Consider the following 27,908-nt stretch of genomic DNA (forward strand, 5'->3'; position numbering starts at 1 on the left):
TCACTCTCGGCTGCAGACACGTGAGCTTTAGTCGGGGCCACAGTGACTACCAGAAACAGGCCTGACCTGTTATCCACCAAAAACACGACATCAGCTGATGTTGATGGATGGATAACACTGACTATTATTGTGACCCAGTTTACATTTTAACAGTAACAGTGACTCATTGTTCCTTTAGTTAGCCATGACTTCATAATACATTGAACTGCTGATCACCATTACTCAGAGTTTGTAATGATTGTTCATGTTGAATGGACTGAAATGCTGTGCAATATGCTTCCTTCCACTGTGTAATTGTCTGAAATATATTAATTATATTTTTTTTAAATATTTTTATGAGAGCTAAAAGTTCTTTTAACATGGTCATGGAGCATATATACTGTATATTTGTAATGTGGGGGTATCGTTCCTATGCAGAGGGTAGTTTAGTTTATTTATTGACTACACTGAGGGCGTTTTATGTTTTAATAATTTATTTATTTATTGTGTTGAGTTGAATGTGCTACTTATTTTGTACTGTAACTACCTTGTGCCTTTTCTACCTTTTTTCTTTTATTAAAGCTGATTCGGTGTAAACTGCTCAGAATTCCAATGTACTTATCGGTGCAAATGGCAAATAAAACTCTTGAATCTTGAATCTTGTTAAGATGAAAAATGCTAGTTTTCATACATGAAAGCAACCTTTCATTTGGAACTAACAAATGTAGAGAGGATAGTTTTGTTATGTGTTAAACATTTACCTGACTTGTGTTTCAGATACTGTCTAACAAGCACAGAGTGACAGACACATCACCCAAAGGCAATACTGGTTAGGTAGTGAGCGCACACTGTCACCACAGTCACCACACTGTAGTTCCCCTGCAGTTCCTCATAAAGACACTTCCTTCTTGGTGGTGAGTCTTTCTGACGACAGCTTCTAATCTGAACGTGATTGGTTAGCAGCTGTGATGTCATAGCAGCGAGATTTCCCAAGAAGATGAGTCAGGCGAGTGAGGATAAACTAGGAAATGAACGTCCTTCCTCCTCAGTGGCTGATCTCATGTCAGGCCACTCAGGTGGACTTTCACTACTGGCTATGTGTGTGTGTGCTGTTTGAATTGTGTTCCAAAGATGAACAAATTGTTTTACTATTAACCCTGACAGCCAGACAACTGAAGAGAATGTTAATGAGACTATTTCCACTGTAATTTCCCCTCTTCCCCTACATTAATCTACAGCACAAATAGTTATGTTTATATGTATGAATCAACCGTTATGTTTTCAGATGTCCCAGATTAGTAACTAGGACAACATGTTCACAATTAAACTATGTGGCCTAATACATATAACACACTCTAACAAAAGTGTTTTACTATAAAATAGCTAATAGCTAAAAAGAAATAGCTCCTTAAAGTTAACAATAACATTTTAAAGGGATAGTTTGGGGGTTTTGAAGTGGGTTTGTATGAGGTACTTATCCATAGTCAGTGCATTATCTACAGTAGATGACGGTCGACACGTCCCCAGTTTGGAGAAGCAGACAGGAGTATCAGCATGGAGGCAAAGCAATGTAGTGCTGTGGACGGGGCCGGCAGCAAAACGTCTTTTAGACACTTAAAAGAAAGGCTCACCTAGAGATATTAGACATAATATTGACATGTTATTAAATTAAGAACAGACTGAAGCCCAAAGTCAAGACCTAACCTGTCCATGAACTAAAAACCTGATAAATTAATACATGAAATAAGCACTTTTATCGCACAGCAATGCTAAAGAGAAACATACAGGAGTACCAGCATGGAAGCAAAACAATGTACTGCTGTGGATGGGGCCGGCAGCAAGACGTACTTTAGCCACCTAAAAGAAAGGCTCACCTAAAATAATCAATATCAGTTTAGGTGTGCACTATGTTTAGAATATTTTCACCACTTTACCAACACGTTCTCATCCCAACTCGTCACATACTGCAACTTTGTTAAACCCTTGACTTTGGTTAGTTCGGATTCACCAAAGTCACACAAACCGACCGTCATTTACTGTAGATAACCGTCATTTACTGTAGATAAGAAACTGACTGACTGGAAAAGTACCTCACACAACCCCACTTCAAAACACCCAAACTATCCCTTTAAAATCCAATTTTAAAACTGATTGGGAGTCAGTGAAAGGAAGCTAAAACAAGTGTGACAGTCCAGTACAGTCCTTGATCCATACACATAACTTCAAGTTTTTTGGTGCTCAGTAATACGATGAAGAACTACTGTATTTCTTATTAATGTTTGTTAATCAACTGTCTAATTTAGGTGAATATTCACATCACATCGTCACATAAATCTTAAGCATAGATGGAGAAGAAAAAATAGTTCTGTGTTTTAGTGGATACACTGCCGACGCTCAACCAGGTGTGTGTGTGTCTGAATAGTGTGTGTCAGACCACGTTACTCACCTGTGAGTAAGGCAGGGTTCATGCCACCGTGTCTAGACCTGACGTGCTCACAAACACACACTTACAGGAATCTTACATACATTCACTGAAAGCAGATATGAAGGTTAGATTTGGTGGTAAATTACATAATTATGGCTATTTATATCCAACCAGGAAGCTAATTTGATTGAACTAGTAATTTATTTCTCATGAAATCTTTGGCAAACTCTGATGTATGTATTACAGGTAATAACGGATCAAAGTCTGCACTATTTTATTGAATGTGAACATAATTATAAAATTGTATAAATGTTTGTTTATTTCATCCGGTGTTCTTTCAAAGTAAGTTCAAAGTAACTGTGTTTCTGTGTCTCTTAGTTACTCAACCTTTATGGCAGGTCAGGGGTTAAACTGTTCTTTCCACCTGTGGAAGATTACCTCCAGCTTCAGTATTTCTCCATTATTTTCCTTCACGCTAGAAATACATTTGAAGAAGCAGCACGCCTATTTTAGACATGTTATGGACATGTTATTGATTTAAGAACAGACTGAAGCCCAAAGTCAAGACCGTACCTGTCCATGAACTAAGAACCTGATAAATGAATACATGAAATAAGCACTTTTCTTGCACAGCAATGCTAAGAAGCATTCAGCAATAAGAAACATAATCCCTACATCATCCGTGTATGGTTGTCAGGTGGTTTGGTTTTGTGTTTTGGAGAACTGGAAGAGAAGTTGTCTCTCCTGTTGCTATCAGGCTTTTGTCAAATAAAAGAAATCAGGTGAGGTACTTCTGACTGTCCCGCTGTCTGGGCTGAAGTATAAGTTGAACAACTTCTATATGCCCTCATAGTATATAATTTATTTTTAGTCAGACCACATTATGTATGACGGATATATTAGTCAGAGGCTGGTAGATTTCCATCGCTGCATTTATGCCCATTCAATTTGTTAGCAGTTCATAACTGAACGGTTTTATATCAGTACAACAGTACATTACAACAACAGTACAACATCACAGTATAACAGTGATGGAAGAAGTAGGCCTACTCAGATACTCTATTACAAGTAAACGTACAGACGTATTATCAGTAGAATTAACTTGAAGTATCAAACGTAGAAATGCCCCTTTGAGTGTTATACTATTACTGTATATATGTTACAGGAGTATTTAATGTGTAAACAGCATTTTAATGTTGTTGGTTGAGATAAGAACTCTGTAACTTGGTGCTAATAACGGGGAAATATTGAAATAAAAGTAAAATTTTAACCCATAGTAAATAACAATTCATTATTCACTCATTACTGTAAACTTCAATTTCGATTGGCTATATGTTAAATAGTTAAATGTTTTTTTTAAATCTGTAAAGTGTAGAAATGGATGCATAAATGCGTATATATCATTTAACATGTAAACCATAACATATGTATTTACAGAGTAAGTTATGTGTATTTGCAAATCGCCCTGTATTTTTGTGGATGTGACTTTACACAACACAAATACAAAAATATGTTTGTGGGTAGTGAAATATTCGCAGATCAGGGTACATATTTGTGAATTGTCTTCTGTGGATTACAACTATTATCTACAGATCTGTTGCCAATCGAACAAAATTCTGTAAACAAACAGGAGGAAAGTTACAAATGTCATGTGGCCCATAAATCCACAGGAAGCGATCTGCAAATGCACAAATATCATTCCACGTGTAGAAATAGATGCACCAAATGTGTAGATATCACTTTACATGTAAACCTTAAAATATGTATTTACAGAACAAGTAATGCATATTTTGCAAATCGCCCTGTATTTTTGTGGATGTGACTTTACACAACACAGATAAAAAAATACATGTTTGTTGATAGTGAAATATTTGGAAATCATGGTACACATTTGTGGAATGTCTTCTGTGGGTTACAACTAATAAAGTCCAATAAAAACTTCCATAATCTAGCAACTTTTGGATAAATGTAGTGGAGTAAAATAAAGCGGGCCTAAAGTACAAGTAGGCTTCCTCAAAGCTGGAGATATGTGGGCCTACAATACTTGAGTAAATGTCTTTCTTAGTTACATTACACCACCTATTATTATGATCAATATTAGTTATTGTGAGTATGTTAGTATGTTAGTTAGTATGTTAGTTAGTTAGTTAGTTAGCTGGAGAATAAAAAATACTTTTGATAGCTAGGTGTGTAAAATGTTTAGTCTAAGAAAATGTAGTACAAGTATAAAAGTTATTGTAGTCTGTTAACCCTCCACAGGTCTCTGCTGTCTCTCTGTCTCTGCGGTGCAATGTCCGGACATGTTGCATGAGCCACCTCACATCATATCGGGAACCTTCTCGACTGACGGCTCGGCTCCTCCCATCAGCTCAGCTGATGCAACCGGCGTCTCCTCCGGTATAAAGCTCCTCGCTCTCCGCTCCGCAGCAGCTCAACTCAACACAGTCACAACTACATGGAGAAAACACAGACTAACCGATCGGAGGAGAAACCGGAGCTTCACAAACAGGAATCAGGATGGTGTATACGGCGGCTCTGCTCTGCGGACACGGAGAGTCCGTCCAGTCGGAGGAACACAGCGTTGTAGAGATGATAGGGAGGTATTTCCTCCAGCTCACCACACCGGGAACACCAGGCAGCTCAGGCCGGCGGGGGAGCGTCGAGAGCTGCGACGAGAGAGACAACAACTCGCCTGGTAGGTTGGCTTAAAAAATTTAAAAAGTAGATAGTAAGTAATTAGTAGTAAGTAGTAAATAGGAACTATAACTATTTAATTTTGCGGAAGAACAAATCAATTAGCAGATTTCCCTGGTGGTGATGTGTCTGATGTAATGGATGCAGGTGTTGAATCAGCTGATGACAGCTGAGCTGTTCACACTGCTCCTCCTCTCAGATGCTGATAAAAGCCTTTATTCTGATGACTCCTGTATTTTAGTCCAGTATTGCCAGACCTTTATATCACATGATAAAAGTGAAATGATTACTTATTATTTTATTTTACTATATTATTTCAAGATGTTTATTGTCATGCCGGTTATACAAGTACAATTGTGTGAAATGCTTTTTGCTGGGAAGCTCCATTTAAAATAAGTTATATTACAATTATAAAAAGGAAATACTTTGTACCATGCATATTAAGAACATATACAGTATAAGATATATGATTTGAGGTATTGCACTTGTTTATTGCACTTTTTGTGTGAGAAAGTGTCGTATGAATTATCTATTTAAAAGTCTGATGGCCTTACTTATGATTCACTGGAATGGCATTTGACTGTCAGTAGCTGTCAAACGGCCAATTGAATATCAGCATAATTCAACTTGCTTGTGACCTGATGCCACATATTCTAACCTCACTCCTGCTCTCTTTCTCCAGTTGCCAACATGGACCCTGGTTTGGAGCATGAAGAGCGTCTCCTGCAGCAGGGTGTGACCCGGCAGATAGAGCGCTGTCTGACAGAGGCTAAAGCTTCCACCCTCCACTGCCAGATGCTGCTGCTGCCTCGCCAGATGACCGCCAGGGTCGGCCAGGACGTGGTGCGCTCCTCTGTCGATGAGCCCTGCGGGCTCCGGGGCGCCTCCATCGCAGTCTACGTTGAGGGCAAAGACGGCCTGAAGTCTGTGGGGAGCATCCTCGTCGACCCAAGTGTCACGCCAACATTTGAACTGTCTGTGATCTTCAAGGCGGACAAGAAGGACGGCTGGCCGCCGCTCAAGCACATCTTTGATACCAACAAAGTGTTGAAGCTGAAACCAGAGTACAGGCTGGTGAAGAGGAAGCTCTACTCCTCAGCCAGCCCTGTCATTCATGATTTCATTTAGGGGGCAAGTTAAGATTTTAAACCCCTGTTACACTGTTTACCTCTTTTTTTGTGTGAATGTTATTCTCAACTTTTCTTAATGCTGCACTGGATAAATGCTGGAGTTTGGCTGTGTTATATTTGAGCTCTTAAGGAAGTGGATTGTTCTTTGTTCATGTATGAATGTCTAACCTATAGAGCAGGAGGTCAAACTGCTTGTTCTAAATGGATACAGTATTTTGCACAGACTGGTTGAATGTTAAAATGTGTACACTGAAAACATAAAAACTTGCTTCCAGGACTGGGCGGGTCTCACTCCTGAAGTGTTTTGTACTTCTGTTATTTATGCAATTGTTAAATAAATTTTTCACACTACAATTTCTTGGTCCTGTGCTTACTTTTAAGTATACTTGTGCATACTGTAAAAAATGTTCCCATCACACTGGCCATCGGGGAGTTCAGGAAGAATCCTGAACAGCCGATCCATTCCAGGCCGAAGTGGTCGTGGATTTTATTTTTAGTTTCCATCTGCAGCCTGCAAAACCCACTTCAAGTTATGCCCCCTTATTTCTTAAAGGTCTATGACCCTCTGAGGACATTCTGGTTTTCATGTTTCATATTGTGGCCTTCATCCTGCGATTAAAGGACCAATGTGTAACAATTGAGGGGATCTATTGGCAGAAATGGAATATAATAAGTATGTTTTCTTTAGTGTATAATCACCTGATAAGAATCGTTGTGGTTTTGTAATCTTGGAATGAGACGTTTATATCTACATAGGGAGATGTACATGTAGATCTACACATGTTGCATGCCCAAAACGGACAAACAAAACTCAACTTTTCCAGCTTGGGCTGGAGTTGATAACGTTACTCGCTGCCGTCACCGCCGCTCTCTCTCTCTCTCTTGCTTCACCACTCACTTCACGCGTTCACATACCCTCCAAGCACTCTACTCTTACAATAACTAGCTCTGGAGAGGGCCATTCGTGTTTTCATGTCGGCCACTGTACAGTAACAATCCTACATGCTTAGCACACAGGAGAACCTGCAACCTCACCGCTAGATACCACCAGATCCTACACACTGTTCCTTTTAAAGAAAAAAAAATTGCAAATAGTTTATCAAGATTAGATTGATACATTTTGGAATTATTCTTTACTCTGTTGAATAATTACTCTGGTTGTAATTATTCATCAAATCATTATTTTTATAATAATTTACTCTATTTATGTGCAATTGTCAAGCACCCTACTGGACTATGTACACACTTTAATGAACTGGAAACTGTCAAACAACCCCTGAAGGGGTTTATTTTACAACAATGACCGTCTCTCTGTACATTATCCTTTTTATTACACGGCTACTAACTTGGATGGTGAAGTCATTCATTTATTTTTTATTTGGGCAGGTCTGTCCTCCTTACGTATTCAGAACATCAGCTGCCAACAATTATGTGGCCGATACTTTGACTCGTTTACGCAACTTGTTTACGAGCAAGGTTTAGTGTGTCAGATCATTTAAGACACTGAATGCAGATGGTGGCAGCAGATTTCCGAGAAAGCTAATGAAGGAAGTCATGTTGCAAATGTACCAAGTGAAATTGTCTTCTGAGATGAATGATAATATAGTGACCAAGACACGGAACTAGAATGTACAGCAAATACACAACTCTGATAGGATTTCGGTTTAGATCAAATAATCTTTTTATTTAACAAATGTACAACAGAACATGATACATGTATCGGCTACCCAAACACAAAACTTAACATGATCCATCTCACAGATACAAAACTTGTTTCTGTACTCCCGTCTAACACACATTACACACACGTTTCCTATGCTATCTACATAGCACACTCTGGCTACATCCTAAGTGACAAGCAGGGATGCATCAATACTATTTCAGCAACAACAAACTCCACGGCCTACATTTCAGCCCATTAACACACTCAATGAAACACCTGCATTTTACATTACAGCCAACTAGTTTACAAAGGAAATTTATTGTTTAGTTTTTAGATGGTTATTCTGATTCTCTACCTTCAAAAGGCAGCTGTTGGTTTCCATTCACAGCATAAAAAAGAGCTGCAACATCTACTGGAGGTCAAGTTAGTTCAACATGTAAACAACTTGTTTACTTGCTGTTTGTTGTCAAAGTTCCAAGACGGAACTGTTTTACTGTTGGTAAAACTCTGTTGGTGCATTCAAGGACACTACGACATCTGAGACTTTAAAGTCTGCCGGCAAATGGCAATCTTTCGCATGCAAAAAAAAATTCCATTTCACCACTTCCATGATAGCTAGCTTGCATTCTGGACTTTGAAAACATACGTTGTCAATTTTCAGATGCATGGGTGTACTAATGCAAAGACATTGAAACTTGCAACGGCAGTACCACGCACAATTGATATTAAAGAGGGCCTATTATGCTTCCATGATTTTTCCCTTTCCTTTAGTGTGTTATATAGTTTTTTGTGCATGTAAAAGGTCTACAAAGTTACAAAGCTCAAAGTCCACACCAAAGGGAGTTACTCTCCCCCGCAGAAACACTGCTCCTGAAGTTTGGCAAGCCCTCAAACAAAGCTAGTTAGAGCGGAGCTGGAGCGGAGTCCGAAGAGTTTGGTTCAGTTGACCAATCACAACAGAGGACTCCGGCCCAAGTAGGAAAAGTTAAGTTTGGTTTGTCCGTTCTGGGCTACTGTAGAAACATGCCGGAGCAACACGGTGGACTCTGTGAAGAGGACCTGCTCCCTAAGTACAGCAGATATAAACGGCTTATTTTAAGCTAACGAAAACACAACAATTCTTATTATCAGGTGATTATACACTAAAGAAAACATACTTATTAATATTATATTCAATTTCTGCCAATAAATCCCTCTAAATGTTACACACTAGTCCTTTAAAGCATGTAAACGTGTTAAAACCCAAAATACAAGTATGCACTTGAAAATGAGCATAATAGGTCCTCTTTAACAAAAGGCAACAAATAGTTTACTGTGACTGATTCCATATCTCAAGCATGTTTAATTTATATCTGCAAGTTATGAGGCTGATTTATAAAGATGAATTACATCGTCTCCTGAATTACATGGAAGTTCAGGCCTGCATGACGGTCGGTAGTGAAACTTAAAACGTGCTTTGGAAAAAGGTCAGCAGAAATGTAAAGTAATTTGCAGTTAATGGGCCAAAACAAGCAAAACCACTGGTACATGCATTGGCCAACTAATCCCTTACTAAACAAAGCAGACATACACCACCAGTTTAGTGACATCATCAGATTTTCGCGATTAAGAAACTAGTTCCATTAATGAAAAAGGCTGAAAAGATTGTAAAGATTTGTGATACATTTGAAGTGGAGCTCACATTAACGTTTTAGCAATGTGGTCACAGACCAACAAGCACAACTAGTAGTAGTTTTGAATTTGTGGAACTGTACATTATGATTTGTGGTTGTTGTTGCTTTCTAGTGTCCGGGCACAGTTTGGTGCAGGGCACTCAAATGAACAGATCAGTTAGTCGGTCATCTAGTATTAATGCATCCATGATTCAACATGATCAAACCTGGCGAGTAGAGCTCGTTCCGCCCGTCGTCATTTGATCCCAAACAAACTTTTGCTGGTGAAAATGTTCTTTTTTCTCTCTCTCAAAGTTCTTCGCTTTTCCATCTCAGCAGAGGGAAATGGTGAACTACTACCTTTGCTGGTGAAATGATACTTGGGGGGGAAAGTGGAGTGAAATCCCACGGCATTGCACATGAACCAATCATATGAACTGGAGGAGAAGAAGAAGCTCTGTGCAGCTCTCTCAGACACACTGACAGACATCCACACAAACCCTCATCCAAGCCAAAGTATAAGTGTGTACACACACATACACCGGCAAACAGAGACTGCACAGTCCTCTTCAGAAAACAACCAAAGTGACCAGTAAAGTATTCAGCTCCACCTCCTCTGAGTGACTCTTTGTCTCTCTAAGTGTCTCCTTCTCTGAAATCTCAGTCTATTTCTTCATTTTGAGGTCGGCCTCCATGGCGCTACGGCGACCCCTGGTGCCTCCGTCCTGCAGCAGAGACAGACGAGGAGAAACGGGGAAAAAGAAAGAGAGAGAGAGGGGGGGAGCCAGAAAACAAAGTTCACATAACGATGTAACGGAAAGGTCAAAGGTCAGTTGGACAGAGTGACGTGAGGCCCTGCGGCGGGCATCATCGCGCGTCTGAGCTCCGCACAAAAAAAAAACACAGCACAGTCCACCTCAGAAGGCTTCCTCCCCAAATGAAGAACGGAAAGAAACAATGATGATTAAAAAAAGGAAGATTTCAAATGAAAAGAAGGAGAAAAGAAATTAGAAAACATGCAGACACACGGACAATCGCACGGAAACAGAAAAACACAGGGCACCGTCATTAACCGAAGGTCGACGGAAGCTTGGATGATGAAAGGTTACTGGAGCCTGCGTGTGTGTGTGAGTGTGTGGTGAGGATATTGTGTCAAAACAAACTTAAAGTTTATGAGGGTGACACGGACGGTGTGTTCAGAGATGTGTGTGTGTGTGTGTGTGTGTGTGTGTGTGTGTGAAACTGTCAGAGAGAGGAAGAGTGATAGACAAAGAGGTCTTTTAATTTGTATCTATACCACACATCTATACAGCTGAGTACGGCTGGGTTTTATTCTTCAGTACTACCGAGTATTTGATATTAAAGTTTAGTGCCTTAAATGGTTGGAGCGACACGTCTTTCATCTTGCCATCACAGCTGTTGTAAAACCTGACCAACTAGATAACTACTTTCCACGAAGAGGAAATACAAAGAAGTCTGACACGTCTCAGGTCAAAGAGGTTGCATCATGTTTGACTGAAAGGAAATAAAAAAAAAAGCCAAACACAAATCCCATCTTTTGTTTAAAGGCCATGAAAACCTGTTTTCTCAGCTGCTCACTATGAGGGATGGGACCCTACTAAGTTATTTCAAATAAAAGTTTCCTGTATTTGTGTATATTTTTGTCTGAGCTCTTCTAACTGGTTCGAGGTGACGGTGGCTCAGTTCGAAAAGGTGATGTCACGTACTTCTGTGCACCAATCAGGATTAAGCTTAAAATTAAGTCAAAGAAATTCAGTTAAAATGACCTGAAAAGGAACTGTTGAATTGTTACTGAATATTTGCAGTTGCATTATTATTGACGAACACCAATAATAGTGGTGAGTTTTTAATGGCTCTAATAATGACTTAAACCCTTACTAGTTTTATTTCTACAGCTGTTCTGCTCCCTTTAATGCCACTAAACCAGAACTGAATCAGAGGGGAAGAAAAGAGATGAGAGGTAGAGACAGATGTGTACAGTGTGTTGTATTGCGTTGAGACAAGTGTGTGCGGAGCGTGGCCCGGTTCTGGTGAAATCTGAGGGGAGAACCTGAATACTTACAAAGAGAGAGAGAAGGAAAGCAGGAGAGGCCATTGGGACACTGTCCTGTAGGAGGACAAACATCGGAGTGAGGAAGAGAGAGAAAACACACACATGTGCGTGAGAAAGCAAGTTTCATACAAGTCTGCGTCAAACACGGAAGCACGCCGAGGGACCGGCGTCCATTCGACCGCTGCACGGCACGTACACAGATACGCATGTATTCACACAACGTTACAAAAAGACAGACACACATACGCAGATAGTGAGATTACAGACAGATACACAGATATAGATAAACACACCGGAGACAATCACGTACATGAGCAGGCGAGCACACTCCCATACACACAAACATGTCTTTAAAGCACCATAACACAGCTCCAATCATGGCCCCTATGAAAAATATCATGACTTCAGTCCACTACAGATGTTGTTTTTTAAATTTTGTTCAGCTAAGTTAAGTTCTAAAAAGGGTGTGACCGTCTCATTTCAACTCCAGCTTGCTATAGAGAAATAAATTAGACAAAAAAAAGATTAAAACATTTAATAAATTTGTGGAAAATGTTCAAACTTCCCGAGAAAATGTTAAAAAATTCCCAGATATTCCCCGTCTGGAACTGACGTTTCTAAATTCCATGATACTTAAAAAATGCCATGACCAACAGGACCTCTTTTAGACACACACTCAAGACTCTTCAGAGAAACTAATACATTCACACAGCAGATATAAACATTCATGACAGACAATAGCAGACAGACAGACAGTTGAGTTAGTGACGGGCAGAAGCAGACAGACAGAAGTTAGTGAGGAGAGGTGCAGCCAGCATGCACGACATGAATCAGCAGGGAAGTCGACACCAGGAATTATTCCACTGAAGCACATCGTAGCGAGCCGAGTGGAGACGGACAACCGCACCGAGTCCATCGGATGTCTCGAGTGTCCCGTGTACTCAGCAATGTGTGCGTGTCTGACTTGTGTGATGCTGACGTGAATGCAAATATATATTACATGTTATCAGTTGTAGGTGTCAAGCTTTTGACAGACTGGCTCTGCTAAGTCACAATTGCATTACGCTGAGAGACAGCAGGCTACACATTAACAAATTACTGGAGCATGTTTCGGTTATACATGTAGTAACCTCGTAGAATCCAAAAAGCCAAAATAAAGAGTTTGGTTCCAAAGAGTTGTATAGAGGTTCTTTAAATTCATATATATATATAAATGTATATATAAGTAGCATGGATTGAATAGACGTGATGTACTATTATGTATATATAATATATAATGTATATTGTTCAATGTGATGTCATGTCGAGTAAAATGTCAAATACTTTGCAGAAGAGGGCAAAACTGTTGCTCCTATAATCGGAAGCAGTTTAAGTTAGATTTATTCACATTGGCAAATTGACTCATATTGACGGAAGGAAACAACACATACTTTATCAGTGGTGATCAATAGTGTGTAAGGATCTAGGATCTAGGAAGTATACAATCTGTATGTGAGAAATGGTGTTTAGACACAGACCAGTCAATCCAAAGGCCCAGTATTTGTAATATGATGGTGCTCATAATCCATTCAAATAGTTCAAAGGACATAAATGTTGGTTATCACGGTGAATCCAGACATGTAGAGCATTAGTCAGCTATCCACTGGTAAAAATAAGAGAACAACACTGACTGTACGGTCAATTCAACAAATGTGCGACTTGAGTCCTCAACTCAGGCAAGACGTTTCCCTATTAACAGGGATGGTGTAACATTAACATATTAATTCATTCCTTCCCACAAACCAGAACTGACCTGGTTAAAGAAATAGTGACATTCTGTTAAGTAACAGGAATCATGGTACTGGACAGTGTTTTCCTTTTCATACTAGGGCTGTGTATTGGTAAGAATCTGACAATACGATACGTATCACGATATGGGGGTTACGATTCAATATATTGCGATACTGTAAGCAAGACAATATATTGAGATTTTTTTATCTAATTTTATGAAAACTGTCATAATATAAAGAACACAAAATCTGGGTAAAAAAAGTTAACTTGGATCTGCATTTGCATGAATCACAGTCGCTGTAACATCCAACATCACAGCTCTACTTTGAGAGGGCACATCCACTAAGAGGGTACATCTCTTTGCAAATGAAATAAAGTATTGACTTGGCATGTAAAATGTCAATTAAAATACAGTATAACAAAACATAATGTCGCGATATTCGTTTCTCTTATACCCCTATTTCATACTGTATGTATCTTCATAAATATTTTACATGACGTCTGCCAACAGTAGGACAATAGACAGTCATCAACTTCTAAAGCTGAACAACAATAAATGTTAAAAAAAAAACTTGATACCACGTCACTATTTCTATATAAAAAACCTTCATGACTGTATAAACGGGCGTTACGTCAACAGTCAACTGTCTCTGAGACATGTCACCACCTGGAAATAATCACATTAATCAAAGCCCTGCACACCCACACAGGTGTTTTCAGTTCCTCTGATTAGACCTCGTCTGGTTTTAGTTGGGTGAAGCTGCTGTATGCAGGGAGTGTTCTGAGATCACTCCATGTGCTATACACAGTGTTAAATCCTGGGAAAAGGTTTATTCTCACAAAGTAAACGCCTTAGTGAGTGGACGATAAGGCCTTCAAAGACTGACTCCATGATTTTGATACAGTATCTCCCTCGTATCCCAAAATGTCTTTCTAGCTCACTGTTGATATTTTGACACTCACAGTTGAGTTTTGAACATTAACAGTGACATTTTGGGATTCTGAGGTTTATAGAGCGCTTTATCAAAATCAGACTTGTTTGACACTCTTTAAGGGAATCCTAATCTGACCTCCGACCCACCTTCTCAGCCGGCTCTCCTGGTTTACGGTTCCCCTCCCTGCCGCGGAGGCTCTTGGCGGAGATGGCGCTCTCCGAGGTCTGCATGATGAGCTGGGTGGCCAGGAACTGCTGCACGTGCTCCAGGACGTCGCGCTGCATCTCCAGCGCCATGTGGTACACGTCGTGGTCCGACGAGTTGTACATGACGGCGTTCTGAAACATCAGCATGATGTCGCGCTGGAACTCGGCCGTCGTGCGGATCACGCCGGACTCGATGTTTTTCTTGATGGCCGACAGGTCCATGGGTCTGGAGGAGGGAGGACGGTGGGAGCAGCAGGGGAGAGGGAGATGTGTTTAGGAAACTACCAACAATCAACATTATTTACTGTTACTGTTATTACACGTTTAACTAAAGTTCATTACTATTTACCGCAAAGGTGAATTTTGGTCCAGCACTAAATGCACTTCAGATTGTCAGAATATATTGTTCATATAATAACTGTGTGCATGTGAGATGTAAGTTGAATACAGTGAGTGAGTGCACGTGTGTGTTCTTACCTGTGTACGATGCTGTGGTAACCAGGTGCGATGTCATCTGACACAGGCTGCAGGAAGACACTGGCATACCTGAGAGAAACATGAATTCATCAGACTGTAAAACAGTGGTTCTCAACCAGGGGTCCGGGGACCCCCAGGGGTCCTTGAGGGAGTTCCAGTGGGTCCCCAGAAAAATTGTGAAGTTTATTTTCATAATTTAATTCACTACAGAAGTGAGCCCAATGCCAGCAAGAGTCATAAAAGTGACAACTCTGATTATAGGTTTCACTTCCTCCACGGTCAACTGTATTTGACAACTGTAGAGTTCTGATCTTAATCATATCTAACAACCAAAATCTTTTCAGATGGAGGTCCCTGAAGCGAAATCTTGTCAAATGGGGATCTGTGATACAATGTGTACCAAATTTAGGTGTCCGTGACACGAAAAAGGTCGAGAACCACTGCTGTAAAACATCCGTTTCCATCTAACTGCCAGGGGGAGATGCTTTTTCTGCTATGCTTTTTTTCCAGATCAGACTTTTCCCATAAAATCTGCATGCATTTTATTTCTCAAAATAAGTTGTTGAGAAGAAAAAGTGAAAACTACCATCTAATTTTTGCAACAGTGGGCAAGAATCTTTCAAACTAATGCTATTTCGCTCAAAATCCCACTATTTTAAGTTGGCCAAAAGGCACGAAAAGCAACAAAATGCTGATTAAACAACCAGTAGACTACAGAGTTCAGTCCAGATTTGGGCTAATTAGAGTGTCCCGCTCATTTATGTGCTTGTTTTACAAATCTTTGGCTGCTATATTAGCTCAAACATATTCCTGTCTCCTCTTCTGTTTGTGCTTACGGGGAAGACAATCAATAAACATCTGAAAATATACAGAAAATGTGTTTATGGTACCAGGGCTGTAACTACCATAGAGGACACTATGGTTATGTCCTTGGTATTGTTTCTGGGAATGTGGGAGTTTTAATGACTTTAGGAGGAGTTTACATTCTATGATTATCAATTACTCACAGTGGGATTTTACACTAAACTTAGAGTAACTTGAGTAGCTCATGTTCACTAATATTGATTGAACTTTCCATGGAAATAACATATTGGAATTCTTCATTTAGGTTGTGTTCCTCTTTAATACTGATCATCCTCTGTTAAACAAGAAGTCCCCTGCTATTTGATGACATGCAACAGCTCATTACAATCAGGACGGTGTGTTAAAAAACTGATGCCCTAAAAACTTTCCGGGATTGACCGCGAGGTATTGCTAACGTATTTTGGCCTACAAAGACTTTGATTGTTGAGATGAGGAATTCCAAGAAGCTCCACCTGTGGTTGGCTGCGGCTCTCCACACCAGCATGATGGCTTTCTTCCAGATCTTCTGGGCCTGCACCGCCTCCTGGTCCTCACCACATGTAGATCTGATGCAGAGAGAGAGAGAGGAAGTGAAGACAGAGTGGGATGAAGAGAGGATTGTGAAGTGCGCAGTGAATAGAAACAAGAAGTAGAAGAGAGATGACCAGTGACAAAAGCACACACTGTTACAATTTTGATGTCAGCAGACAAAGACTGCTTAGCTCAGAGAAATGGAGCCCTTAATCTGATTCAAAGGTCGTGACATGAATACTCATGATGACAAATGCCAGCTAAGCTTTATCTAGTTTTAAAGCAGCATTTCTGCTAAAATGCTTGGTTGCGGTAAATCAGGGGTTACTTTATGACATGGCCCTGGATTACCCAATAGATACAAATGGTTATTACACAATGACTACATCATCACAGTCCGTTCTGCAACCATGAACACACGTGGACACCTACAGCTGGGAAGAAGAGGCCGGGCTGCTGGCCAGTGAATCGGCTGTGTAGCGTTGGGAGGGCGGGCCGTAGCCGTCTTCACTCTCGCTGGCTGCCCGCTCTACCTCCGACAGATAGGGCCCCTCCCCCTCCCCGCACTCCTCCTTCAGCTCCATCCCTTCTTCTGGGTCGACCTCACTGCCTGCCTCCTCCTCCTTCACCTCCTGGAGTCAAGAACACACACATGTTGAGTCAAAAGACTGTGTTTTAAAGGATGTGCATGTGTGTGTAAAAGTGTGCATTAGTGTGTTACCTTGGTCTCTTTCCCGGACACAGAGCTGTCCTCAGAGTCTGTGGGTCAGAAATGAGAAGCGGGATTAGAAAAACATAAACATAGGGGTGGGGGAAAAAAATCGATTCACACATGTATCGTGATTTTTTTTTCAAGATTCTGAAATAGATTTTTTTAATGCCAGAATCGATATTTGCTTCATTTGAGTCTATGCGGAGGAAGAAGGAAGTTACCACTTTTATTCTTGTAGTCTGAGTAACGTGACGTCATATCAGTTCTATATCCGTCAAAAACCAATGCCAGCGAGCCGAAACGAGAAAGAAGCAAACAGCAGAGGGTCTGCGTGGATACGACCTGAACTCTCACATGTTAAATCCAAAGTGGTAAACACTACACATCCAGTAAAGTATGGAAACACTTTGGGTTTCACACATTGCAGGAAAAGCAGAGCTAGACATCACAGCTAAAGCTGCATCTTAACTCTGTTATGGACAGGAAACGTTATCGTATTGCGGTAACGTACGGGCAAGCCAGCTGTCAACGCTACAACTGTAACGCACCCATATACTGACATTTATGTTAAATGCATTCAAACGGCCCCGATGGAGCTGAACATATAAAGAGAACGGAGCTGACAGGAGAGCTAGCGACGGACTTTGCAAAGTTAGCGGAAGTATACACATGTGACACGTATGTCTGGTTTTCAAAATAAGGTGTTACCAAAGGGAAATACATAAATGAAAATAAGATTGATTGGATTATATTCACCAGAAGTATAAAACATTACATGTCCCTTATAAATTAAAAAGAAAATACCACTAATTTGTGAGGGAAATGTCTTTATTCTTTGATTTTTTTGGGTTACTGGAAAGATTTAAATAAATAATTCCTGACAATGACTGATATATTTGACTTCAAGACATCTCTGACTACATACATGCTGAAAATCAAACATTTTTACTTTATCAATTTAGATATTTTCCAAAGTAAAAGTCCCTAGAAGTGTATGATTCAACTTTTTCCCCATGGTCTAGTGTTAAAAAAGTTAACAAAAATCTCAATAACTCATAATAAAACGAATCGCAATACATATTGAATTGGCACCCAAGTATCGTGATAGTATTGAATTGAGAGATAGGGGTCCCAGCCCTGATAAACATATAAGCATGTTTTCTGTGTGTGTGTATGTCAGACAGCACCCACCTATGCAGGGCGGGTTGGGCTCCGGCTGGCTCCAATCCTCTCCTTCACTCTTCACCGTCGCCTCAGTGGCCACCTTCCCCGCCGCCCTCTCCTCCGTAACCTCGCTTCCTGTTGCGCAGTCGTCAGAGGTGACAGAAGAGGTGACATCACTTCCTTTTACCTCAGGTACCTCGCAGTTTCCCTTAAGTTGTTGTTCTCTTTTAATTTCGGGTTGCTTCGGGGTCTCTACGCCGGCAGGAATCAGGGCCGATATTGTGGCCACATCCTGAGGTTCCTGTGTGGCATCGGAGTCTGGGACGGTGGGTGCCGGGTCTGACGCCTTCAGCTCCTGGGTCTCCCAGGGGCCGGGGAGGGTGTGTCCTTCTGAGACGGCCTCTTCGCACAGAGAGAGAGCTGCTTCCACTGCTGCTGCATCCAAGGCCTCCACGGAGTCATCGACCTGGGAAGGAGGAGGGGAGGACAGAAATATAGACTGAGCTAGTACATAGCCAATATGATCTCAAAGGGATAGTTTGGGTGTTTTGAAGTGGGGTTGTATGAGGTACTTATCCATAGTCAGTGTATTACCTACAGTAGATGACGGTCAGCACTTCCCCCAGTTTGTAGAAACAGACAGGAGTTACTGCACAGAAGCAAAACAATGTACTGCTTCGGAAGGGGCCGGCAGAAAAACGTATTTTAGCCACCGAAAAGAAAGGCTCACCTAAAAAAATCAATAGTTTAAGTGTACACTATATTCAGAATATTTTTGTTGGTTTACCTTGCCGTGAGACAGCAATACTGCCTGTTTCCAACGGGGAACTGAAGCTGTTATCTATGCTCTTGCCAAAGCAACCAGGCATAATAGCACACACAAACTAACTGATCGAGGTAGCACTGGACCAGCAACCCCTGTGTTCTGTGAGGTAAAATTACGGGTTTTTCCAATGTACTCTGGTGGCTTTGGCGAGAGCATAGATGGATACAACAGCTTCAGTTCCCTGTCGGAGGGGGCTGTCTGATGGCAAGGTAAACCGGCGAAAATATTCTAAATAAAATATTGTAAATATTGTGAGCCTTTCTTTTAGGTGGCGGCCCCGTTTTGCTGCTGGCCCTGTTCACAGCAGTACATTGCTTTGCTCCCATGCCGGTGCTTCGATCTGTTTCTCCAAACTGGGGGTGTGCCGACCGTCATCTACTGTAGGTAATACACTGACTATGGATAAGTACCTCATACAACCCCACTTCAAAACACCCAAACTATCCCTTTAACAATGAATCAGGAAATGTTGTTTATGTTACATAATTCTGTACTTATAGTTTTTTTTCTGCACTGTGAATTTGTCACAACAGATGATATATTTGATTTTCTGCGCACACAAAGTATATGATAAGACATCTGAAATATTGATTGAATAAATTTCACAATTCTCTAGAGCATGTAAACAAGGAATAAAACACTCCAGAGGTCACAAATAGGGAGTGACCATTAAACAAATAAAGCTCTAGGTGCATGCTTAGGCCTGTAGCTTATTTCTCATACATCCTGCCAATCAATCCTCTCACGCATGCTGACTCATAATTTCCTTGCGGTCATTGTTTGGGTCTGTCAATCAAGATATCAGCTGTTTTCATCAGCTGGTCACATCCATCCAATAGCACTGTGACACACCTACATGGATAACCTATAATCTTGCTGCGGTCTCCTTTTAAATAAGAATCTCTCTCTGCCTTTAGTATGTTCATGCCGCTGTTACACGCACCCCTCCACCTCCCCACCACCGCAAAGCTTCATCAGCCTCCTCAGCCTACCAGTCTCAGCAGACTCCTCATCACCGCCACCACCAGTGTCTTGACTACACGGGGGGGGGGGATTTATCTTGCTGCTGCTCAGGACAGATGCCCTTCCATTACAAATCTCCCTGTAGAGTCTAAGCGCCAAAGACTTTCTGTCAAGACTTTATCATACATCATCTGTCATAAAAATATCTTTTCTTCATTCACTTGTCTCTCCTGATTGAAATAAGTGTTGCTGTGATGAACTGCAGCAAGTTTCTCTTTGGTGTCCAGTAAAGGAACACTAATTACAATTCTGGTGCTTAAATGTGTTTTACTCCTTCACACAATACATTACTCCTCTACATACTGGTGCAGTAATGTGTTTTTTCATCTTTAACAAGTTACACACTTCAGTCATGGTGACTGAGACAAACTGATGTGGAGCCTTTAACAAATAAACACAGTATGTACCTTCTCCTCTATGATGGCAATGATGTCTTCTACTGTCTCCAGATCCAATTCGTCTCCCATGTGAGACACAGCTACAAGGTCCTCTTCTACCAACCCCGTCTCCTCAACGAGCTCTGCCTTTACTGCAGCTTCTCCCTCTGCGAACACACACACACACACAGAAGAGTAAATAAGAACACAATAAAAACTTGCCAGGTTGTAAGTAATTATTATTATCATTATCCTCTGTACACCATGAACAGTGCAGGCCAACATCCTTTATCTTTTATTTATGTCTATGTCACAGAAGCATGAACGCATGAGGCGATGAAAGCAACTGGTGCACTGAGCTACAAAAGACAGACCCCTTCCTGTGAGTCAGGTAAGGCGCTCGCAGTAGGAAACAGTGAGTGTGTGTAGTCGTGTGCAATGCGCCAACAGATATGCAAAGTATATTTACCTATGATGACCTCATGGCCAGGTGGTAAGGCAGTGGCTGCGGTGGCGGTCTGTACTCCGTTAGTGAGGCTTCCAGTAGAGTCTCCCTCCCCAACCTGACATCAATAAATACAAGAATAAAACAACAGTGAGGTTTTTTTATCCAGACTGCTTTTAGACCCACTGTGGGAAATGGTATTCTTGTAGTTTTGGATGTTGTAATCTAGGCTGGCTCTCACCAGGCGGGGGCTGGCCGAGATGAGGTTGCCTTTTTTCAGCAGTTCTGATAGGAGAGGTGAGGGCGGCGGCGTGGCCTTCTGGGTCAGGAGCCTCTTTTGTGGTGAGTCATCTACTAGAGCGGCCAGGCCTCCATCTTTGGGCCCTGGGCCTGGAGCATCCGTCGCTGGTAGAAACACTCCGACCCCCTGGGCCTGGCAGAGGCAGCACAGAATCAGAGAGAGTGGTTGGCACAGTGAGCTGCAATATCTCAACCATTTCCCTCCAGAAAGAGCTGGGATTGCCAAAAACACCATAATGTGAGATTATATTTTTCCGTTGACTCATGAAAAAAACAAACTGGTGGCACAGAAAGGCACATTTGCAGAGTCCAAAGTGCTCATTTACATCTCAAGATATTACTGTAAACAGACACATCAAGGACTTTAATTTGACCAGACATCTTTGTGTTGAATTACAGTGTATGTGACAGCCCCCAAATCTATCACAGTGAAGCCTGAATTGTACTTATACCACAGTAAGAGAGAGTAGAGAAGGTACTGGAAATGTCTTTGCTAGATAAAGAAAACCATATTTAACATTTTTTTCTCTCAGTATTGGCGGTATTCATGTGGTATCTCATCGCTGCTAAATGAGTATATAAGGTAAACACCGTTCTATATGAGCATGTTCTTACAACTGAGTGGGTGGGGGTGGGGGCGGTGTCATCAGAGGCAACACTTCCTGTATCCATCGGCGGCGTGGGGACCGAAGAGTCAGCCTGAGATTCCACGGTGGGGGGGCTAGCACCCAGAGGAGACCGTACAGTTACACTGGGGAGACGCTTAGGTGTGTTTTTCATCGCCTGACGAGCTGCAATGGAGAGCGGGAATAAATCAACCTGTTTTTTAGGTGAACTTTGTTCAAGGAAACAGAAAAAAAATGGCAGCACAGAAATCAGGAGTGAGGCATCATGTGATAGCAGTGTCATTCAAACCCAAGCACATCAGAGAAACAATCCCTTGTCTTAAAAACATATTCCAAGAAGAGGGCAGGGAAAAGTACTTGCAGATTTGTTGTATTTAGACTGGGAAAGCACTCACTGGAATATAAATTTAAAAGGTCTTATTGATAAAAACATTTTGTAGACGAATATGTAAAAAAAAAATACATTCACAGAGCCTTTAGAAAGGTAAATAAAAGTATGGCTTTTCCTGAAAAAAAATATTATGATTGTGAATTAATCATTTAAAAAACTTTGGCGGGTCTAAAATTAATGTTTTGTTTGTCTCTGTGGGTCGATATCTGACGTTTGGTTCCCACATCTAACAAGGCCTGTGAGCCAATAGTATAACGACGATGGTATCACGTAATATCTCTGGGTCGTGGAAAAAACGGGTAAATAGCTGAGATTGACGGTAAGTGCCTGGCAACGACTTGTTGTGAAGTAAATGCAATCGAATGGGAGAGGGAGAATGCGACATCTTGTGACTGAATGTTATTAATGTATCAACTATCAATAGCATCTTAAACATACCATTTCAGAACTGTTATAGAATGTTAATCATTAAGATTGTGAGCAATGTGACTGAAATTTCAGTGTTGTCATAAAACCATACAACACTACAAATACTATGAAGTTTATGAAATGTTTATCTTTGTAAGTAGCAGATATTGTAAAGCTCTCACACCTTGAAAACCAGATGTATTTGGCAAAGACATGTTGACATATATCTAGTGAAATGTATTATATTTTGATGCAACTTCAAAATCAATGTGGAGAATGAAACATTGGCAACACCAGTCATAGACGTAAGTAATAAGGTAACAACAGATACCAACACGATCCAAGATATTCACATTTCCTGCTGAAAAATGACAGTTCATCAGAGGGCCTTCACAGTGTGCAGACTGAACCCACCTTGGTACGCTGTTTCTGTGGCTTTCCTCTTCTGTTCTGCTTCCTCTTCCGCCTGCTTCTTCTTTCTAAGGTTGGAAAAATCACACAATTTAACAATTCACAAGATGGTATATGGGGGAATAATGGCAAAAAGGAAAGAGGTAGGATTGCAGCTGAAAGGATGCATGTTTGAATTGCAGAACCAGCTGTTCAGTATCAAACAGAAGAACTGATAAGAGCCTTACAGTGCGATCTCTGCCCACAGCTCCTTCAGCTGGGTGTCCATGTGACCCGTCTGTATCAGATCCACCTCTTTCTTCAACTTCCTGTCAGGACACAAAAGCATAGGAGGGTTATTGGTCACGTCTCACACTCCTCAAATGTCTTTTAAGTGAAGTGTGTATGTACCTGTACTGCTCTTGTGAGTCTCGCAGTAGTTTTTTCAGCTCCTCTATCCTCTCGGTGGTTAGCCTACGGACGATGACATCTTCAATGGTTTCGACCACCTCGCCCTTCTCACCACGCTTACGCCTGGAGCACAGGAGGGCATAAACACTTTAAGTCAACTCACTAAATATTTTACCCAAGATAACAAACAAAAGTCATGACACGTTGTTATAATTCTGCACATAGGTGTGTGTGTCTATGTCTGTATTATGATACTGACTTAGGTGCTTCTGTGGCCTCCAGCAGCTCGGAGTATTGTGAGGCGCAGTGCTGAGAAACAGAGAGAAAATGGGTTATCCTGAGGAAAATTTCGGTCACGGCCTGAGTAGAGCTCAGCACAGTTATCTGCTCAAAAGACAGGTGGAGAAAAAATGTTTAGTAGGTTTGTCACCTTCTGTGAGAACCAGTCAGGTGGACGGCCGGGCTCTGAGAAAGGCTTGATGGCTCTACTTACAGACACCCTGGAAGACAGAGAGATATTCCTCAGAATAAACACACATGTTGAGAAAACAATCTGCATGTGGTAACTGAAGAGATGCATTCAAATTGGGAAAAAATGAAGACAAGTGAAAGTGAAGTCAAGGGTAAAAGGTCACGATCATGTGAGCAATGGCACAGCTCACTGAAAACATATAATGCTGGGCAGTATTATGCCACAACAGCTGTCAAACGGATTCTTATTTCAATAAATGTTTGAAAGGGTTCAGCTGATGCATTGTTTAAAAAAAAATACTCAGCTTGATATTGGTCTTCTCTTACAAACCTTATTGATTTTCAAAGTCCATTGAGTGAGATCCTACTGTACCTGTCACCATTCAGACCATATAAGTTGCCCAAGTCTGACCTCTAGTGGTGAGAATTGAACAGGACACATACTACTGTGGTATTGTTACCCCATGTCCTAAAGGATGGATATAACCAGATAATGTATGAAGGTCTGGATGATAATTCAATATGATAATTTATTGTCTTTCAATGGAATCATAACGAGATTAAATCATATATAAAGATATCATGATACACAATTACATAGTCTAAATTGATAATAACAAGCACATACTTACTCAAATTTCTCAAATTCTGCTCATGGGAATACCCCAGTGTAGTTAAATCAAACTATTGTCTTAATCTGATTATTCTGTGTTTGTGTGCATGCATGTAAACAGTCAGTGTATAGCTGGAAATATTTATTCATCTTTTTCTCTATAATTTCAGTGAAACTGTTCTGTTCATTTTGCACTAAAGTTCTCAAAAAAGAAAATGTGATTATTTCACATAGACTATTTATTTATTGAATTACCAGAAAACATGCTATATTGTGATATATATTGTTATCAAGATATGAAATTACCTATATCGGGATATAAGATTTTGGGCATATTGCCCAGCCCTAAATCTATGTGAGCTAATATGCTCATTTTTAAAGAGGAAATCTTTCAGTTTGCCTCTTACATGAAGTAACTCTAAGTGTGTATTGACAGCTTGATGCTCTTTTTCTGTTATTGTAGATAGATCACTGTTGTGTTTAGAGGTCCAAGATACTGATTTGTTTGCAGTAAATACAGTAGTTTGTGTAGACAGCATCTTTTATATTCTTTAATTTTAGATACTTTATCTTTTTTTTTTTATATAATGGAGATAGTAGACTTGGATTCTGGGGTGATTATCCCATTTAAATGTATGTAAAGTTTACACAAAACTCTCTTATATTTCTTCTCCTTACTATACTGCTGCTCTAGCTGCCCAACACGTGGATTTTCTAACAGACAGACAGAAATCTCTCTGTTTTCGGATGTACTGTGGTTACCCCCTTTGTGACTGACAAAAACAGTTGAGTAAATTGTTGAGCGGGTTTTCTTCTTACCAGTTTTGGTCACCACTCCTCATAACAGAGGAGGCCAGGCACAGTTTCTCCCTGACTGACCAGGGCTCTGTTGGCCCCACATTCAGTATCTTGTGTTCTGTGGAAACAAAGAACAGTGAAATCAGAACGGGTCCAGGTATTCTTGGCAGGCTTGTTACTAGCTAACTGAAATGCTTGATTTCAGGGTACAAACAATGGGCAATTTAAGTACACACATGACAACGACAAACCTCAATCCCAGAACAAATACATTTGGCCCATTTTGCTAAACCACTGAGAAGTCACTGGATCCCCCATCTGATCGGATTTTTGCTTTTTGAGGTTTTATAACAGCAAGTATATTAAACCCATGACAAAAAAATTGTCATATATGCTGTCATTGCTTTTCACATCTATCAATAAACTGTTCATTCGTAAAATGTTTCAAAAGTCGCTTAACCCTCCTGTTGTCTTCCCGTCCGTCGACCATGCAACCTTTGTCTTCCTGGGTCAAAGTGAACCCCGGTCTGGTTTGACTTTTTATAAAGCATACTGTATAAACTATCACCCAATTCTGTGTTACACCTTTTTGGCCAACTTCATTCCTAATTATTAAGTTTTACACTTTTTTTAGGGGGAATTAAGGTTAATAAATCTAATTTCCGTTTAATTATACCTAATTTTTTAGTATAAAAAAAGCAGATATTTTGAATTATTTTGACTAAAGTTATTATCAGAGGAACCTAATGTTGATGTATTATCACATACTGGTATATGTAAACTTTTAGTCAGAATATTGTTTTTGAGTAGGCAACCATCCATGTTATTTTGGGGCAATTAGATTAAAGAAGTCCTTATTTATGATATAATGAAGTTTGAAAACGGGTCAAATTTGACCCGAGGACAACAGGAGGGTTAAAGGGTCATTTAATTGATGTCTTGTAATTGCTTTTCCCCATGTTGTCCATGTATCTGTTTTTATGATTTTTTAATTTTTTCCCACTAACAGTGTTGTTTGAAGAAGTCTTTACAGATATTTAAATCAATATTCTCCTCACCAACACTAACCATACACTTCCATGCAAGACACACACACACACACGCTTGTCCTTTTTTAATATATTTACTGTATTGTTATTGTTATTACATATATCTTGTCCTAATTGTTTTGTTATCACTATTATGTAGTCATATTATTTATTTATATCAATCTTGTCTCTAGGTGGAGGCTTCAGATAAGCCCAGTGTTTTTTTTGCCTCTTCCTGCAATGTATTATTCATTTATTTGTTTGTTATGTTGTATAGTCTTAAATCGTGCAAAACAAATAAACAAAAACTGGATCCCCCATTTGATCGTGTTTTTGCTTTTCGAGGTTTTATAACAGCAAGTATATGAAACCCATGACAAAGAATAGTCCTATACGCTGTCATTGTGTTTCTGATGGAGGGAATTACAGTGAAATTAAAGTATTCCCTTGTTGTTGATGGGGACCCCCTGGAACCCCCTCAGGGACCCCTGGGGTGTCCCCCGACCCCACTTTGAGAACCCCTGCTCTAAATGACGGTCTTGTCCTCATATAACCCGCATAAACCACACAGTCTGTGATGTATTAATGATAGTAAAACATGAACAGTCTGACTCACAGCCGCCTGGAAAGGTATTGTTTATCACAGTTAGCCACCTAGCTCCTGTTAGCTAGGCTGTTGACACTAATCTGCTAGCTTGTGTCGTGTTTACAGGATGCTTCGTCTCTTTCTTACAACTGGTGGAGCAACATATTCATCTAGTTAAACACAGTTATAAGCCACGGCTCTGCAGACAGTCATAAACACGTGTTGTTTGTTAATGTGTCTCAGTATCGTTAGCTTCTCGGTGTTGGTTACGGGGGACACATTCATGAGACACACACACGGCTACACGGTGTAATGGTTAATATCAAACAACAACGCTGCTGGGAGCGACAGGACTCAATGCACCGCAACGTTTGGAGGTTGTTTACTGATAGTTGTTGCTATAAAATCAAGAAGAAAATCGAAAGAAAGAGCTGGGATATATTACTCACTGCCGATACCGCTCGCCATTTCTTTTGTGTTAAGGCCGTGAGCACGACTTCCGCCGGACAGGTTTCAGTGTAACACATAATATGTTACTGCCAACCATCCATGGGACTGATGCTGCTTATTGAGACATCCACTGGATGTCATGAAGGCTTCTTAGCAAGCTGACAGTGTTTTATCCATCATTCTCTTTAAAAATATCATCCTTTTATCCATCACCCTATTAAACACCATCCTTTTAGCCATCATTCTTTTACTACCTATTTATATTTATTTTACTTTATTTTATCTTTTTAATCTTGCCTTAAAGGGACTATTTGTAACTTTCAGAAATGCTTCTTAACAGCGACACCTGTGGCCGTGAAATCAACGAAAGTCAGCGTCGGGCTCGCGCTTGCTCGCTCTCAATATACCTGAACGAGCATCACTCAAAACAGTGAGGCGACACAGGTCAGCTAAAACCACAGAGGAGACACCGGCACCCGGTCGGTAACGAGAAGACAACGTAACTCTTTG

General features: G+C 40.6%; 2 protein-coding genes across 4 annotated transcripts; one reads left to right on the forward strand and one right to left on the reverse strand.

Moving 5' to 3' along the window:
* Window positions 1–4,819: 4,819 nt before the first annotated feature.
* On the forward strand, window positions 4,820–6,582 carry LOC141775014 (DNA damage-inducible transcript 4-like protein). The gene is made up of 2 exons (XM_074647917.1): window positions 4,820–5,099; window positions 5,781–6,582. Exons 1-2 carry the CDS (start codon window positions 4,922–4,924, stop codon window positions 6,224–6,226), a joined length of 624 nt encoding a protein of 207 aa, XP_074504018.1. The 5' UTR covers window positions 4,820–4,921; the 3' UTR covers window positions 6,227–6,582.
* Window positions 6,583–7,885: 1,303 nt separating this feature from the next.
* Window positions 7,886–27,527, reverse strand: brd8b (bromodomain containing 8b). 3 transcript variants are annotated; one of them, XR_012595538.1, is made up of 19 exons: window positions 27,398–27,526; window positions 25,356–25,452; window positions 23,883–23,952; window positions 23,712–23,761; window positions 23,453–23,575; window positions 23,290–23,370; window positions 23,066–23,130; window positions 21,842–22,017; window positions 21,168–21,359; window positions 20,951–21,044; window positions 20,512–20,648; window positions 18,283–18,721; window positions 17,101–17,138; window positions 16,812–17,011; window positions 16,322–16,414; window positions 15,006–15,074; window positions 14,469–14,754; window positions 9,191–10,268; window positions 7,886–8,627 (listed from the first exon to the last, which is right to left on the reverse strand). XR_012595538.1 is itself a non-coding variant. In XM_074647927.1 (19 exons), the coding sequence occupies exons 1-19, from the start codon at window positions 27,414–27,416 to the stop codon at window positions 10,209–10,211; spliced, it is 2,334 nt and encodes a 777-aa protein (XP_074504028.1). In that variant the 5' UTR covers window positions 27,417–27,527; the 3' UTR covers window positions 7,886–10,208. The 3 variants fall into 3 exon arrangements, 2 of the variants coding, with proteins under 2 accessions (XP_074504028.1, XP_074504029.1); XM_074647927.1 differs by adding an exon at window positions 11,627–11,671 and having other exon boundaries at window positions 7,886–10,268; window positions 27,398–27,527; XM_074647928.1 differs by having other exon boundaries at window positions 7,886–10,268.
* Window positions 27,528–27,908: the final 381 nt, after the last annotated feature.

The sequence above is a fragment of the Sebastes fasciatus genome, chromosome 10 (genome assembly GCF_043250625.1).
Source record: "Sebastes fasciatus isolate fSebFas1 chromosome 10, fSebFas1.pri, whole genome shotgun sequence".
In the NCBI taxonomy this organism is placed as follows: domain Eukaryota; kingdom Metazoa; phylum Chordata; class Actinopteri; order Perciformes; family Sebastidae; genus Sebastes; species Sebastes fasciatus.